We start from the raw sequence: 18,543 nt of genomic DNA on the forward strand, positions 1-18,543 counted from the left end.
GGATCTAGTTGTTAGCACAACCTAACGCGGGGTTAAATGTAACACGGACCTTTTACATAGTTAGTCAGGGTCAAGCAGGTTGTGTTCCCGCTCTTTTTCTCTCGCAGACAGAAGACATTCTCCCGCAGATTTGTGAAAAGTTTTGATAAGATTTCACGAAGATACTGAGTTGGGTGTGTACGTCACCAAATCTAACTTTATATTACCTTAATCACTGTCAAGTGAAGCAAATTAGAAGCACTCACTTCCTGATGGCTGAGCGTACTGCGCAGTGATGTGAACAACCTGTCTGGCAGTTGTAAGTCTTCTAGTAGCTGTGCCAAGAGAAATCTGAATCATTCCCTTCCGAATCTTGCAGAGACGGAGAGCGTGAGTAGGAGCTGTCCATGAGCTAGGAGCAGGAGAAACTTTATGACTCTCTATGGGCTTCTCCCCTGACTTTATCGGACTTTATGCCTCCATGTCCCCCCGATTGACTGGGAGCTTCTCCTCCTGTCTATACGGTAATTTCCAGAGAGTCGTGTAGTTATGACGCAATCGTTAGCCTACTTTTACAAAAACGTACTCGGTTACCTAATGTAACCTCGGTTCTCTCTAGAAGAGGGAACGAGTATTGCGTAAGTTGCTTACGCTACGGGTAAAGTTGTCTTTTCTCGAGATCTGAAGCCAAAAATTATCTTTAATTTTGTATTTATTGTCAACGCAGTGCGGCAGACAGCAGACCATAGCAGGCTGTACGAGCGTGCTCATTGGCTGTCCTGCGGCAACTGCAGCAGCCTACCAGTGAGCCCTGCGTGACGTCACGTCACGCTTCGCGCCCTCCACGCGCCTGGCCCGCCAGAATGGGTGTGGCTAGCATGTATAAAAGAGGGGCTCACAGGCTAGAATTCTGGTTTTCATAGACTGAAGCGAATAAGCTTGTGGCGCGACACGGCAGGTTACGCAATACTCGTTCCCTCTTCTAGAGAGAACCGAGGTTACATTAGGTAACCGAGTACGTTCTATTACGAGAGGTTCTCTCGTATTGCGTAAGTTGCTTACGCTACGGGAACCTCTTGTCAACGCCGTGCGCGCCGAGCATCAATGCATGAGTCCCAGGGAAACCCGGGGAAAATAACATGCGAGAACTGGCGGCCAGCAACACGGGCCAGCACATGTCATAAGCACTTCATAAGGGTACAGAGCGGCACTGCCGGTCTGTGTATAAACCCAAGGAGAGTGCGGCCAGCAACGCGGGCCAGCACAGTACACAAGCACATCACAGGGAAAATATATAGAGCGGCCTCGCCGGTCCATGTATGAAAGTGTAAGCCCTAGCCCCACAGTGAGGAATAGGCGGCCAGCAACGCGGGCCCGCACTAATACATCAGCGCATGATGGGGAACAATACAGAGCGGAACCGCCGGTCTGTATATAGAGACTTTTATCCCTAGTGCAGCTACCAGAAAAGCTAGTAATACACAGGAGTAGTCTGCACATAATAATGGGCAGAACATACATCCCGCTTAGACTGATAACAGTTTAGCCTGCAAGGCGGGGACTTCCAGATTATAAAATCTCACGAATGTGGAGGGGGAGGCCCAGCCTGCCGCCATACATATGTCGTGAATAGAAATCCCGCTAGACCAAGCCCACGAAGAGGCCATGCCTCTTGTGGAATGGGCTCTGATGCCCATAGGGCACTGCAGGTGTTTGGACGCATATGCAGCTGCGATAGAGTCCACTATCCATCTGGACAGACTCTGTTTCGAGGCGGCGAGACCCCTGGTGCGCCCACCAAACGAAACGAAAAGCTGCTCGGAACGCCTAAAGGCGGCGGAGCGTGTGATGTACACTCTCAGCGCCCTGACGGGGCATAGGAGGTTATCACTATCATCGGATGCTGGCAGAGCCGACAGGCAGATGATCTGCGCCCTAAAGGGAGTGCCAATCGCTTTTGGGACGTAACCGTGTCTCGGTTTGAGGATGACTTTAGAGTCATTAGGTCCGAACTCGAGACACACGGGGCTGACAGACAGCGCGTGTAAATCCCCCACGCGTTTTACTGATGCCAGAGCTATCAGAAAAACGGTTTTAAGCGAAAGGTATTTCAAATCCACGATTCTAATGGTTCAAAGGGAAAAGCTTTCAGGGCCTCCAAGACCAAAGAAAGATCCCAGATAGGAACCGAGGGGGGGGCCGTGGGGGGTTCATCCTCCTGGCTCCCCTGAGGAAGCGGATGATGAGCTCATTTCTTCCTATTGCATGGCTGCGCGTCGTCTCAGCGAACGCTGCGATAGCTGCAACATATACTTTGAGCGTGGAGGGGGACCTGCCCTTGTCCAACAGCTCTTGTAGGAAGGAGAGCACCCGAGAAACCCCGCGTGTGCGTGGATCCAGGCTCCTAGTGGCGCACCATTTAGTGAACACTGACCATTTAGACGCGTAGAGTCTTCTCGTGGAAGGGGCTCTAGACTGCGTGATTGTTTTTATGACCCCTTCTGGCAGCTCAACGGGTATCCGTTGATTACCCACGCATGCAGAGACCAGCGCTCTGGGTGGGGATGCCATATCGATCCACCGGCTTGAGAGAGGAGATCTCTCTTGACCGGGATCGGCCAGGGGGGTGAGTGCGACAGCCTCACTAGCTCTGGGTACCATATTTGGTTCTCCCTTCGCGGGGCTATGAAGAGCACTGAGTGGTGTGTTTTCCCTGACCTTCTTTATTACCTGTGGTAACAGAGAGATCGGAGGGAAAGCATACAGCGGGCGGCTGGGCCAGGTTTGGGCCAACGCATCCTCGCTTTTTGAGAAAAACCTCGGGCAATGAGCGTTGTCTTGACGCAAATAGGTCGACTTCCGCCCTGCCGAACAGGTGCCACAGTAGCTGGACTGTCTGAGGGTGCAGGGACCATTCTCCCGGGGGAATGTTGTACCTGGACAAGCTGTCTGGACCGACATTCAGGTGGCCAGGCACGTGCGCGGCTCTCAGCGAGCGCAACGAGTGGTGAGCCCACACTAGAAGGCGCTTCGTCAGATTGCAGAGATTTCTGGATCTGACACCGCCCTGTCGGTTCACATAGGACACCACAGACATGTTGTCCGAACGGACTAGTACGTGGGGATCCCGTATATGTGGGAGGAAATGCTTGAGCGTGTTTTCGACCGCTATCATCTCCAAACAGTTTATATGGAGGCATTTTTCCTGGTCTGACCACAGGCCAAAGACCGGTTCGCCCTCGAACGGAGCGCCCCAACCTAAGTTGGATGCATCCGTCGAGATAACTTTGCGGCGTGAAACGGCTCCCATTATCACTCCCTGCTGGTACCAATCGGCCGCTAACCAGGGTCTCAGCGCTGAAACGCAGCTCTGAGTCACTCTGATTCGTATGCCGCCGGCCGCCCAGGCTCGGCGAGGCATACGGGTGTTCAACCAGCATTGTAGGGGGCGCATATGTAATAGACCCAGCTGAAGCACTGCTGCAGCTGACGCCATATAACCCAGCATCCTCTGAAACGTTTTCAGGGGTGCGGCGCTGCCCAGCTGGAAAGACGCGGCCAGGCGCTAGATACGGCGCGCGCGTTGTATCGACAGCCGGGCCGTCATTGCCACAGAGTCCAGTTCCAAGCCCAGAAAAGGGGTTGACTGACTGGGCAGTAATGAGCTCTTGGTCCAGTTGACCGTGAGACCCAAGCTTTCCAGGTGGCTGAGAAGCACAGTTCTGTGAGAGATCAGTTCTTCCTCTGACTGTGCTAGAATCAGCCAATCGTCCAGATAGTTCACAATTCGCATGCCCTGACCTCTCAGGGCATGCAATGTGCAAAATACTCATCTGCAGTCGCCTTTTTAGGGGACTGACAGAGCGAAATGCTTTGACGGCTCATATGCTCATAAAATCAAAATTTGTATTTGCTGTCAGAGCCCGGATTCGAACACGGGTTTCTGGCGCGAAAGCCTAGTGTTTTGCCACTGTGCCACAGGGGAAGAACACATAAGCATTCAGTAAGCACGAGCATATAAAAGAGCGTCATGTTGTGTGTCAGCGTTCATTTTGCAGGCGTGCGTGTGTTAAAACAGGCTCGTTTACTGCAATATTAGTACAGCTAAGGGCAGAATGACCTCCGGGTTCCGATAGCCGTGATGCACGGGCTCGGGAACCTGATTCGGAGGCGCGGGCGCGGCGCGAATTGTGCGAGGGACGGCGCGCGAAAGCGGCGCCGGGGGTGCAGTGTTTGTCAGTATGTGTGAACGCTAGGGGCGGGCACAGGACTTACACACAGCGAGTGACCGGTAGTGAGGGGCCGTGTAACAGAGCGGGAAGTGGGTAGGTGTGGGCACGGGGCTGTGGACACATGACCTACATTCAATACTCGAGCGGCTTTTGTCCGCTTTATGAGAGTGGGCTCTGATTGAGACACGGAGTTTATAGTGCTTGTGTGTAGGGGTGAGCACAGAACGTGGGCACATTTTCTACACTTGAAACACATGCGGCGTGGGAACACTGGGATCATCAGAATTGTACTCCTATGAGATTTATCTGGGGTGCCGTGAAGACGGTGTTTGGGTGCAGGCGAGCGGGTTGTACAACGCGCTCGTTGGCTGCAAAATACACATCTGCAGTCGCCTTTTTAGGGGACTGACAGAGCGAAATGCTTTGACGGCTCATATGCTCGCAAAAACATAATTTTTATATGCTGTCAGAGCCCGGATTCGAACACGGGTCTCTGTCGCAAAAGCCTAGTGTTCCACCACTCTGCCACAGGAGGAGTGCACATAAGCATCCAGTAAGCGCGAGCATATAACAGAGCATTATGTTTTGTGTCAGCGTTCGTTTTGCAGGCGTGCGTGTGTTAAAACAGGCTCGTTTACTGCAATATTAGTATTTCTAGCCACCTGAACTTAGAGGGGACTGAGAAATGTGTGAGAATTGGAGGTTGGTCCAGCCTCAACGGGACTCAAAACTCTCTCTCTTACTCCTTTCGCCGGTGAGTGAGGCATTTTAGAGGCGGGTACGGTGTACATTTTAGGACATCCTCAGACCTCAGACATATGAAGACAAGGCATCATGCCTCAGACTAAAAGGCTTCAGTCATTGGACAAAACGGCATCGCGCCTCAGACTGAAAAGCGTCATGTCTCAGGAAAAACAATGTCAGGTGTCAGGTCTCGTACAATTAGGCATCAGACGAAACAGCCTCAGACAAAAAGGCATCAGACATAAAGGCATCGGACGAAACGGACTCAGACTAAAAGGCATCAGACATAAAGGCATCAGACGAAACGGACTCAGACTAAAAGGCATCAGACATAAAGGCATCGGACGAAACGGACTCAGACAAAAAGGCATCAGACAAAAAGGCATCAGACTAAAAGGCATCAGACTAAAAGGCATCAGACAAAACGGACTCAGACTAAAAGGCATCAGACATAAAGGCATCGGACCAAACGAACTCAGATGGAGTTTGGAGATTCGCATTGCCCCGGCCCATATGACGTAACATGTACGCGGTTCATAGCTCGAAAGAACGCTTTAACTCCATGATAGTTTGCCAACATACAAACTAGCTAGTTGAAATATGGCATCTAAGTCTTTAAATGTGCAAATAAAACTTGCGAAATGCATGTTCTCTTCTGTAAACAACTTAATTAGTGTAACATTTCAATAAAGCAGTGATTTTAAGCAGTGATTTTAACACTGTTTTAACATTTAATTAAAGCATATAATATATACATAGCATATATATATATATATATATATATATAGGCCAAAATTTTTGAAACATATACAAATTTTTTTATTTAATTTTTTTTATACAAAATAGGTTTTAACCCTATACAAATATGGGATACATGCTAGGACAGAGAGAATGTTTTTGAAAGAAGTTTCTTCTGCTCATCAAGCCTGCATTTATTTGATCAAAAATACAGCAAAAAATTTAATATTGTGATATATTATTACAATTTAAAATAATTGGTTTTCAATTTATTATACTTTAAATTATCATTTATTTCTGTGATGCAAAGCTGAATTTTCAGGATCATTACTCCAGTCTATCACATGATCCTTTAGAAATCATTCAAATATGATGATTCATTATCAAAGTTGGAAACAGTTCTGCTGCTTAATATTTTTTCATAACCTGTTATACTTTTTTAGGATACTTTGTTCAATAAAAAAAATTAAAAAAAAAATTAAAAAATATAAATCTTTTGTAACAACAATATACACTGGTCGGTAATTTGGGGTCAGTAATTTTTTTTCTTTCTTTTTTTTTTTTTTTTTAAATAAATCAATACTTTTATTCAGCAAAGATGTGTTAAATTGATAAAAAGTGATAGTAAAGAAGCAGGGGCGGATCACCCCAGTTGGCAGCAACGAATTAAAAGTTATGGCCAATTTAACTGTGATTAAATTCAGTATATATACGTCTGCCATATGTTGCCACCCCTCAAAAATTCCTGCACCCCTCTCGCCACACCATAAATATTTTTCTAGATCCGCCCCTGTAAAGAAGATTTATATTATTAGAAAAAATTTTTTTTATTTTGAATAAATGCAGTTCTTTTTAACCTTTTATTAATCAAATATATTAGGCAGCAGAACTGTTTCCAACACTCATAATAAATCAGAATATTAGAATGATTTCTAAAGGATCATGTGATAGACTGGATGTCACATGTGACACTGAAGACTGGAGTAATAATGCTGAAAATTCAGCTTTGCATCACAGAAATAAATGATAATTTAAAGTATAATAAATTGAAAACCAATTATTTTAAATTGTAATAATATATCACAATATTACATTTTTTCTGTATTTTTGATCAAATAAATGCAGGCTTGATGAGCAGAAGAAACTTCTTTCAAAAACATTAAAAATAGTAATGTTTCCAAACTTTTGGCCTGTACTGTATATATACACTAATTATGTTGAAGAGAACATGCATTTCGTGAGGGACATTTGATTAAAGCATATAATATATATAGCCTATATATAGCCTATATATATATATATATATATATATATATATATATATATATATATATGTATATATATATATATATATATATATATATATATATATATATATATGCTTTAATTAAATGTTACACTAATTATGCTGTATGCAGAAGAGAACATGCATTTCACGAGTTTTATTTGCACGTTTAAAAAGTTAAATGACATATTTCAACTAGCTAGTTTGTATGTTGGCAAACTATCGTGAAGTAAAGCGTTTATTTTTTATTTTTATTGAATATGTATCAGATTACAAGCGGATATAAAGGACATATAACTTCTACAGGATTTTAAATTATATCAAGTATGTAAAGCTTCACATATATAAAATAAATAAATAAATAAATAAATAAATAAAAGACATACACAGAGGAAACATTATGCATCAGTGGTCATTCTGTGGTCAATCATTCTGTCACTTTTCTTGTTTTTAATCAACCTTAGAGACTTCAGAAATGTATCAAGTAAAGCGTTCTTTCGAGCTATGAACCGTGTACATGTGATGTCATATGGGGCGGGGCAATGCGAATCTCCAAACTCTATCTGAGTCCGTTTCGTCCGATGCCTTTATGTCTGATGCCTTTTTGTCTGAAGCCTTTTAGTCTGATGCCTTTTTGTCTGATGCCTTTTTGTCTGAGGCTGTTTCGTCTGATGCCTTTATGTCTGATGCCTTTTTGTCTGAAGCCTTTTAGTCTGATGCCTTTTTGTCTGATGCCTTTTTGTCTGAGGCTGTTTCGTCTGATGCCTTTATGTCTGATGCCTTTTAGTCTGAGTCCGTTTCGTCCGATGCCTTTATGTCTGATGCCTTTTAGTCTGAGTCCGTTTTGTCTGATGTCTTTTAGTCTGATGCCTTTTTGTCTGATGCCTTTTAGTCTGATGCCTTTTTGTCTGATGCCTTTTTGTCTGATGCCTTTTTGTCTGAGGCTGTTTCGTCTGATGCCTTTATGTCTGATGCCTTTTAGTCTGAGTCCGTTTCGTCTGATGCCTTTATGTCTGATGCCTTTTTGTCTGAGGCTGTTTCGTCTGATGCCTAATTGTACGAGACCTGACACCTGACATTGTTTTTCCTGAGACATGACGCTTTTCAGTCTGAGGCGCGATGCCGTTTTGTCCAATGACTGAAGCCTTTTAGTCTGAGGCATGATGCCTTGTCTTCATATGTCTGAGGTCTGAGGATGTCCTAAAATGTACACCGTAGTACGATTCGCTTTCCCCCTGTGGCACAGTGGCAGAACCCTAGGCTTTCCCGCCAGAGACCTGTGTTCGAATCCGGGCCTTGGTAGCAGAGAAAAATTATGCTGTTCGCTCCGAGCTCGCGGCCAGCTTTCTTACTTAAATGATTTGGCTTATTTAAACGAACAAGAATTTAAGAACAATCACACCAGGATATATTATATATATTTTAAAAAGTGTTAGCCCACAGATACATTTATGAGGGTTTATTTAATTTATTGCAATCAACAAATGATAACAATTAGTAAAAGCCACAGTTTTAAAGCTTCGCAAGGTGCAATTTATACGACGAGTTGAAGTTTGCTGTAGCTACTGTATATAGGCCTACACGAAGTGAATGCCAGCAATCATTCAGTCAGTGACGAATTAATAAAAACATTATGAATTTAACAAAACGATACACAGTTGTAAGCAGTTTAAGTTCGTGCTGAAACTATATTTACCTTTTTTGAAATAATCCATTAAACCTGCTGAGAAACGAGGAGCGTGAACTAGAATGAGCAGTTCCACGCGCATGCCCGGGAAACTCATGAATATTCATGTAGGCTCCGCCCACTGCCTCTACAGATGCACAACTCACTTTTGCCCCACATTTCACGGTGCACTTGGTGCAAAAGGGAGAGCGCGCGAAAATTGTCACTTGAAAGCGAAAAACAGTGTTTGAGATTCAAGCAGCAGATTCAAGCAGCTGTAGTTATGTACTTGTGTTTGTGCTAGAAAAATATACAAGACCTTTGTGAGAAAATATTCTACAAGTGTGCAACTCTCATTGGATGAATTCACATACTGATTTGCAGATGAGCAAAATTTCTCCGTGACTTCAAATTTTTTGATGCAGGTGTGTAAATGCGTTTTGCACCATATTCACTGCAGCAACTGTAGCAAAAATGTGAGCGTATGAGTTTCTTAATTTGTGATTTGTAGAATAGGATTTGTGCACCTGCAATGAAGAATTTGAGAAGGTGTAACTGTTGTGTTGTGTTTGTGGAAGATAAAAAAAAAAGTCTACAAGTTTGCAACTCTTAAAACATTTCTCTCTGTGACTTCAAATTTACTGATACACATGTGTGGCTATTCTCTACAACTGCAAATTTCACTGTCACAGGCGTTCAGTAGTTTTGCACCAAAAATACCTCCATAGAAGAGTTGCTGTGTCGTTTTCTGTACCGCCAATAAACAAACAAATTATGAATTGATGTTCTACATCCTTCCTAATAAACACACAGAACCGGAAATGGGGACAAAATGGCTTTTGAGCTTTCTTTTTTGAGATTACTGTGTGAGTAGATCCCTGTGTGATATAGTAGTGGGTGTTAAACTCGTATTAGGCAGTGGTGGGCTAGTTTTGTCTACATAGTAGGCTACATCCCTTACGAAAAAGAACTATAGTAATCCTATAAGATTTCTATAGTAGTGTATAATACTTATGTGATGTTCTGTAATACCTCTATAGTACTTCTATAGTATGTCCCAAAATACTATAGTATTCCTATAGGATTACTATAATATTTAGTCTCAAAATACTACAAGATTCCTATAGTTGTTTTTCATAAGGGATGTCTCATTCACATTAGCGTTATCAGCTGAAGGCTCATGACGCGAGCCGTGAACCTATGGAGTAGACTGCAGTCTGTGAGTTACTAGAGGACTTTAGGGATAACTGTCAGGTCAGTCCCTCTGCAACTTACTGATCACCGTTTTACAAAAGGATTAATAGTTTGGAGTGAAGCATACGTACAATTGGTAAGTGACAAGGTTTTATGGAGTTATAGTAGCCTATGCAACATAAGTTGATTGAGTTACCGCTACAGCTGCCGCGATGTCTTGGAGATTCAACCAGATAACAAAATATGTCTTGAAATGACACCTCCGGCCATTTGGTTGGGTCATTGACCCAGTTTTTAATTAAATAAGGGCTATCATAACCTATTGCAGTTAATTTTGCAATGTACCGTTGCCGGTCGGCAGGCGTCAATGACTCGCAATACCACATTTTTGTCATTCAAATACACACGATGTTCGCAGTGTTTTCCCCCACGCCGACTCCACCCTCGCCACGCCCCCAACTATGACTAGATGCCGACTGTATGTATACTTGTATACTAACATGTAAATTCTGTATCATGTTGTCTTGTGGACTGTATATAAACAAGTTACTGTATATGAAATGGCTAATTCAGGACAGTAGCCTACTAAATAAAAAATAAAAGGTCATTTTTATGATCCCTCTTATTTTTAAAAAATCATAAACATCCTTGTAAATTCTGCTAGGTGGGTACAATCTTATGAGCACAACTATATATTATTTGTGCAAGTTGTGTTTGGAATAATAATTATTTAATTTCAATGCTTTTATCAGTTTTGAAAGCAGTTAGTGTTAGAAAAAATGTGCTGCAAATAGTGTCTTGCAGATGGTGAAGTATGAATGACAAAAGTGTTCATGGATTTTGGAAAATGTGGTCATTAAATACATTTTGTGTGAAAGCAATGAAAAATTATTCACAGTTTGGTCCTCAAAGACTTCCGTTTCGCTGAATGTGTGAAGAGTTTTGAAAATGTGGCTTCAGTATTGAATGGTGCTTGTTAGCAATTAAAAAAAACAAGCAAAAAAAAAAAAACAGAGTAATGGGTATTAGCAATTGTAAAAACTGTGATTAATTTAAGCCACAATAAACTCACATTATTAATTTTGCTCAGTTTCATAAAAAGATTCACTGATTAATTTAGGCCATCAATACTGTTCCCATATACTTTCACAGAAAAATCTAACATCATAACAAGGATGTTATACAGCTTATATTACCAGTCTGTAGTAAGACGATGTTTGGTGTTCAATGTTCAAATGATGTTTTGGTGTTCAATGTTCAGAGATGTTTGTCAACTTTATTTGCATAGTGCACTACTCCCACACTGAAGCCTCTATAAACCACATGCGCTCTATACCCTGGAGTTAGGAATCATTTTTCTTTACTTTGAGAGCTGAAATTTTACATTGTTTTTTCACTTTTTAATTTCTGTATTTTTAAAAGACGTGCAAACGTGCAATGGCTCAGTTTTTATCAATATGCTTCTTAGTTTTGATATCAGCACAACTGGTGAGTATTTCTCCTTACATTAATGCAATCTTATATATATATATATATATATATATATAGTGCTGGGCAATGATACGAATAATAATGAAACGAATAATCGCATCCAAAATAAAAGTTTGTGTTTACATAATATATGTTTGTGTATTGAGTATAATTATTTTGTATATATAAAGAAGAATTTAAGAAAAAAATATTTATATATAATATAAATAATGTATAAATATATATACAGTATATACATGCAAATATTCCTTAATATATATATATATATATATATATATATATATATGCATATGTGTGTATTTATATAGCCCTATACAAAATAATTATACGCAGTAGTACACACATATATTATGTAAACACAAACTTTTATTTTGGATGTGATTAATCGTGATTAATCGTTGCTATATATAAATCTTGTAACTATTCTATATGTGTAGTGTTCTCATATTCACATCATATTATCTTTATAGGTCAAATCATCTGGTGTGTTTGAGTTGAAGGTTCACTCTTTCACAACCACCAACAGCAGTGTGTGTAAACAGTCCAGAGAATGTAAGGGTTTTTTCCGTGTTTGCCTGAACTACACGCAGGATGTCTTTTCATACAGGCTGGCATGTTCAGATGGCACTGGACTGACAGAAACATTCAGCACAGACCAGAGCTCCATTTCCACTAGTGCACCAATAACTGTGCCCTTTAACTTTAAGTGGCTGGTGAGTAGCTCAAAGTGAATGAACATTGAAAAATATAACAGATTTAATATCATGCTACAGTAGGCCTACATATAGCATAGACTTTGCATAGGCATACACAACAAATGTCATTAACTGACAAATATCACTCAAATAGATCCTGAAATAATCACATCTTTCTCACTAACGCTTAAAAGAAATGTAACTGTGGTCAGAGTCTTTGTTTATCCGATCAGAAGACTAGCCGCTTTCTGCCAGTAAATCATTTCACGGATTCAGCCCATGGGAATCAGGAATCGAATCGGCTATCGAACTTGCTACCGTTGCGTTGATTTTGGATTTGACAACTAAAATCAAAATTCCAGTATAAAGTAGATTAGATATAAAGCCTTGTGAAGCTCTGAAAAAGCTTTCCTTTGATCATGCAGGGAAAAGATTCAATCTGAGCATCGACAACAGTCCCATCTGCTGATTCATAACATTTACAGTAGCCGTAAAGCCGATAATTAAAGGCAGGCGATTTGTTCCAAAACATTTTTTATTATGCTGGATGAAAGTCTCTTCACATATCGATAGGCAATCACTAAGTTAAGCTTTGGAGCCGCTCTGAAGAGAGGGTGTGATCTTATGCTTTCAAAGCTAGCTCACTATTGCTAGCCTCTCTGAAAACTGCCTACCCTACCTTTAATATGAAGGCTATGTGATTCTTCTTGCAGATGCCATTTCTTACAGAGTATATACATCAGAGTTTACATCATAAACAAACAATAACTAAAATGTCCAACAATTAAGTAAAGGTTTTTGATATATGCATAGGAGCCTTGGTGCCATATGTAACACAACTAATGTAAAGTTAAGTTCGCTGTTCGTGTATGCAGACATAATTTTTTTTTATTCTTAGGGGGAGACCGGGGACAGTTGCAACAGGGGATGGTTGCAACATGTCATTTTTCTCCAATCAGAAACAAGCTAGAGTGATGACACTCATACTGCACATGCACAGTTAGACCCTCCACCCACCAAGAAGACAGTAGACATATTCAACATCTGCTGCTGCATTTATTGAACAAAACTTGTTTTGGAGGTATGAAAGTAAATTTTTTCATGAGATATATTTTTGTCATACTGTCCTAAAATTTTGTATGAATTAATCAAAACTTACTTCGTTTGAATTATTGTTTTGTTGACTTCTAAGTGACATGGTTAGCATGTGTCAAAGTCAGTGTGTCTAGCAGGCACAGGATGTTCTGTCATGACTCATGGCTGATAGGGTCGGGGACGGTTGCAACATGTTATAAATTGCATGTTTAATAAAAGTTTGTTGCATTGCAAATTGGTAAATTCTTCCTGTCTGACACTGAAATATGGAGGGATTGAATAGCATCTGTAACACCTGCACACTGAATCTATGTAGGCCTATGTTCTACACAAACAAAACTCAATAACTGTTATTTGATAAATATGACTAAATAAATAAATAATAGGCTACAATAATATTATTGAAATAAATAATACTATAATATTATAGTAGGCCTAAAACAGTTAATATTTTCAGAATTCTTTGCTCATTGAGACAAAAAGCTTAAGTTAATTAATGAAATTTAAAGTATTTTTAACATGTTGCAACCATCCCTGGGTTGTGTTGCAACTGTCCCCTGGGTCGGGGTCAGTTGCAACATCTGACTTCTTCCATTCAAATAAATACTGTGAACGATATGTCATATATAATCATCTTTAAATGGTATGGGTAATTAGCAGACAGATGCAAGTTTAATATATAAAAATTTGGTTGGTCTAGTCCAAATAGTCTCTGAGTAATTGAGACAATTGCAAAAAGTGTTGCAACTGTCCCCGGTCTCCCCTACATGTGACATTGAGATGATGCATTTTTGCTCACCTGTCACCCAACGCGACGACACCATTTCTTATTAATGGTCTTGCGCTACATTCGACAACAGTACAAATGGATTTAAGCGGCCAGTGTAGCACGGTGTTACAAAACTACTGTCATTACAGGGAACTGTCTCAGTGATAATTGAAGCATGGAACACAGAGTCCTCCAATGATCAGTCAACAGGTATGCCCCTTTTTTCTATTTCACATTTTATTTACAGACCAGTTTTTAATAATGCATTTATTGTTTTTCAGAGAATCTAAATAGTATGATAAGCCACTTTGTCACAAAAATAAATCTTACTATTGGTGAGAAATGGTCTCAGGATGTGCATCTTGGAGAGCAAAATAAACTACGCTTTTCCTACCGCGTAGTGTGTGGTGAATTCTTCTATGGCGATGAGTGCTCTGATTTCTGCCGCCCACGAGATGACCCGTTCGGTCACTTTAACTGTGACGCCGCTGGAAATAGAATTTGCTTGCCTGAATGGAACGGCGAATATTGTGCAGAACGTAAGAGTTTTTGTTGTTGTTGTTGTCCATTAACATCAAAACAACCAATATATATATATATATATATATTTTATTTTTATTTTTTATTATTATTATTAAATATATATATTTGATATATTTTCAGCTATCTGCTCATCTGGCTGTAGTGAGAAACACGGTTATTGTGAGGCCCCTGGTCAGTGCAAGTGCCTCTATGGGTGGCAGGGCCCTCGGTGTGATGAGTGTATACCCTATCCAGGGTGCATGCATGGCACCTGCCAACAACCCTGGCAGTGCAGGTGTGACGAGGGATGGCATGGCCTGTTGTGTGACAAGGGTCAAAATGTCTGAATTCAGATATTCTGTGTTTTCCTGGTTGTGTATTCATTTATAATAGACTACTATGGGGAATAAAACATCTGATGTCAAAAATTATGATGTCAGTGATAGACAGTGTTTATGGAAAAATGTGACATTATTATTAAACTGTTTAAAATTATGAACATCGTTTTAGGTTATTTTCAGGGCCAGTGAGACATCAAGGAGACATTTCAACAGCAAATGTGCTCTATATTACAGAGAAGAGTTACATGTATACCCATCACACCCAAGTTGTATTATGCTATCATGACCCTTGCTGGTAGATGTTGGAAGTACATCTTATGGCTGCAAACAGCATCTTTCTCCATTGACAGTCATAAAAAAATATATGTGCATTCCGACAGAATTTTTGCTGGCAACAAATGGATAGTGGATATTTCATTTAATATATTTATATATAGTATAATCACTTTAAAATACAAGATGCTTTACCAGGGACCTTTTTTGAAGGCTCTCAAGGGTTAGTTCATACAAAAATGAAAATTCTGTCATCGTTTACTCAACCAGTAAGACTTTCATTGATCTTTAAAAACACAAATGAAGATATCTTAAAGAAATTGGAGACCTTTCTGTCCCTTCATTGACAGTCTACGCAACTACCACTTTGACGTTTCAAAAAGTTCATAAAGAGATCGTAAAACTAATCCATATGAATGGAGTGGTTTAGTCAAAATTTTCTTTAGACATTGAATTTGGGCTTTTATTCACATAAACAAACAAATTAACTCACACATGAATTATATGTGACATGTAGGCTATAACTGCAATGCGATATGCTGCAGGTTATTTCTTAGTCACCAATGCTAGCAAAGCAAATCTTTTTAATCCCTAATCAATCACAATCATTTATTGCACAATATTAGAAAACATCATACAATAAAAAATTAAAAAATTTTAAATAATAATTTTAAAATAAAAATCCAGCAGGTTTTCCTTGTATTGGCTTTGGACACAGTCACCTACATTTTGTGTTGTAATGAAACGTTTAATGAGTCCAGTTTCCAGTTTGGGTTACACTGTACTTGGGATTGTCACCTGAAAGATGGGAGAGAGGTAGCTGCTATCCACATTTAACACTCATTCATTTTTATCAGCATGCTTAAGTAAGGAATAATTGACGACAGGCCGTTGAATTATTAGAAAAATAATGCACACCCGAGGTGGTAATGCGGTCACGACGCGAAGCGGAGTGGCCGTTACACCTCGGGTGTGCATTATTTTTCTAATAATTCAACGGCCTGAAGTCAATTATTCCGCTTATACTACAGTTACCACACCTCGAAACATTGTTCAGATTATGTATTTCAAGACGTTTGTAAAGTTTTTGTCATTAAAACGCTCTTGTATGTAGGACTAATTTCTTACGCATCTAATCCCATGCCTCCGTTGCTAATTCCAAAACGTCATTTCAGAGTAACGGAGGTTTGAGCCGCTGATAGCAGACTAATGCTGGGGACACACGACTAGCTGACACATTCTCTGACTGGTTTCATCGACTGCAGCAGATTTTAAACACCGACTTTGAACAGACTGAACGCGCTGAACACGCGTTTGGGCATGATCAGTCATATAAGTATCAAATTACATTCATAACCGGCCTTAAAGTGTGTTCCCGGCTTTATGCAGTTATTAATGCAGTTATTAGAGAGAGATGTTGCAATAATGAGACAGAAAAGCATGTGCGTCAATATTATTATTTATTAATTAATTCAATTCGTTTTAATGAATTCGTTCATTCTTTTTTTCTTTCTATTATTGACAGATGACAGTAGACTAGCCAAATAAATGAAACCCAAAGCCCTTTTAACAAGTAGGCCTATCAATAATTATTTATTTGTTAAATTATCTGCAATAAAAATCCGTGCTGCAGGACTATCCATTTATTTAGCCTATATTCAGTTTAATTTTCTATTGATTATAGATAGGACTTTATAGTTTATTTATTCAAATTAAACTGCATGTTTCTATTGATTGTGAAGCTAGACATTGAAAATTGCAGATCAAGCGCATGGGGCGAAATGCTTTTTCTTGTTATGATTTGTATCCGATTTTCCGTTATTACAGTTGACTACGCGAAGTGATATGGAACTGTAATGCGGTCAAGACCTGCCTGGAACTACTTTAGCCGTGCGTTTCCCTGAAAATAATGCACACCTTAGAACGTTCGTCAACCAATCAGATTCAAGCATTCAACGGCCCTGTAGTATAAACCTGTATATAGTAGGCTACTATAATTCATAGAATCTCTGCAGATGACAGTTTCACTGTTGGTCCTAATTAAATTGACCCCAAACCCCGGATAGAGCGGCTGAGTGAATCTCAGCACTTAAGATTTGCATGACAAAAGTTTGGAATCACTATGATTTAAGAAACGTATACATTTATAGCAAGAAAGGATGGATTAAATTGATCAGAAAAGACAGCAAAGACATTTATAATGTTTACAAATGATATCTATTTCAAATAAACACTGTTCTTTTGAACTTGCTATTCATAAAGAATCCTAAAAACAGATGCTGTATAATGATTTCCACAATTCATAAAGCAGCACAACCATTTTCAACTGTGAATGTAATCAGAAATGTTTCTTAAGCAGCAAATCAGTATTAGAATGATTTCTGAAGTGTCATGTGACACTGAAATCTGGAGTAATGAGCTCTGCTATCACAAGAAAAAACAAAAACATTTTAAAATATTAAAATAGAAAACTGTTATTAATGTTTGCTTTTTTAATCAGAAATGCAATCTTGGTGAACATAAACAAAGAACCGCACACCAAACTTTGGACAGTAGTGTATATTATATCAAAACCAGCACAAGCACACTTTTCAATCAAAACATTTTAAAAAATCCAATTTGTAACATTATTTATCAAAACATTTTAAAAAATCAAATTTGTAACATTTAGCTAATGTAAATATAATTTGTGATCATCAAATTGGTTGCTTATTCTATTCCGTAAAAGAATGTGAAGTGTTTTTCTCATTTACAGTAGCCTAGTTGTACCAAATTACACTTTTGTCCATACTATTTTGTTTAATCCAAATTGTAAGCTACTTGTAATGTATTAAAGCAACACATTCATGCTTGTGTGTGTTCTTAAGTTATTTAGCTTACATTTACAAAATGAACAAGAATTTAAGAACAATCACACCAGGTTCCACAAGCATGTCCAGGAAACTCATGAATATTCATAAGCTCCGCCCACTGAAACTCTCGTAACAATTGGCCCAGAGGAAGCCCTGGAAGTGACAGTGGAAACGCGGCTAATGATGTAATGACTGAAGTTCTGACAGAACTGGAAACATTTCACATTAAAAATGTAACTCACCTGATGTGTCTACACAGCCTCTTTCAGCACCCGATGCTCATTCTCTATTTCCTGAATTCTCTGCTGGAACTTTGTTACCCAAGGATTTCTGTAACAGATAACAGCAAACTTCAACAATCCTCCCACAAATGTTTATAAAACTGATAAAAAAAACATAGACCCCGCTTCGTTGATAGTATAGCCTATGGGCTTATGTTGAACTTGTACATTCTTGTACAAACAGACGATACGAGCTTATCACTACGAGTTCATCATCCAGCCATGGTTTTATTGAGAGACATAGTAAAATACAGATGAGTCACACCTGACATGTTTTGCATACATCGCTTAAACACCAGGAAACGGTTTCATTAGAGAGAAAACAAAACCTTTTCCTACGCATAGTGTAGATAAGCGGCTGTATATTTCTATATATCTGAGTATTC

General features: G+C 39.7%; 1 protein-coding gene and 1 long non-coding RNA gene across 2 annotated transcripts; both read left to right on the top strand.

The window, feature by feature from the left end:
* Positions 1–1,890: 1,890 nt before the first annotated feature.
* On the top strand, positions 1,891–3,882 carry LOC309501572. Its single transcript, XR_014206919.1, has 2 exons — positions 1,891–3,561; positions 3,609–3,882. It is a non-coding gene; the product is annotated as an uncharacterized lncRNA (long non-coding RNA).
* A 7,382-nt stretch (positions 3,883–11,264) lies between these two features.
* Positions 11,265–14,905, top strand: LOC309501513 (delta-like protein C). Its single transcript, XM_082173680.1, has 5 exons — positions 11,265–11,326; positions 11,800–12,042; positions 14,038–14,098; positions 14,170–14,427; positions 14,552–14,905. Exons 1-5 carry the CDS (start codon positions 11,276–11,278, stop codon positions 14,755–14,757), a joined length of 819 nt encoding a protein of 272 aa, XP_082029806.1. The 5' UTR covers positions 11,265–11,275; the 3' UTR covers positions 14,758–14,905.
* Positions 14,906–18,543: the final 3,638 nt, after the last annotated feature.

This window comes from Leuciscus leuciscus (assembly GCF_965113295.1).
Source record: "Leuciscus leuciscus genome assembly, chromosome: 6".
Taxonomy (NCBI): domain Eukaryota; kingdom Metazoa; phylum Chordata; class Actinopteri; order Cypriniformes; family Leuciscidae; genus Leuciscus; species Leuciscus leuciscus.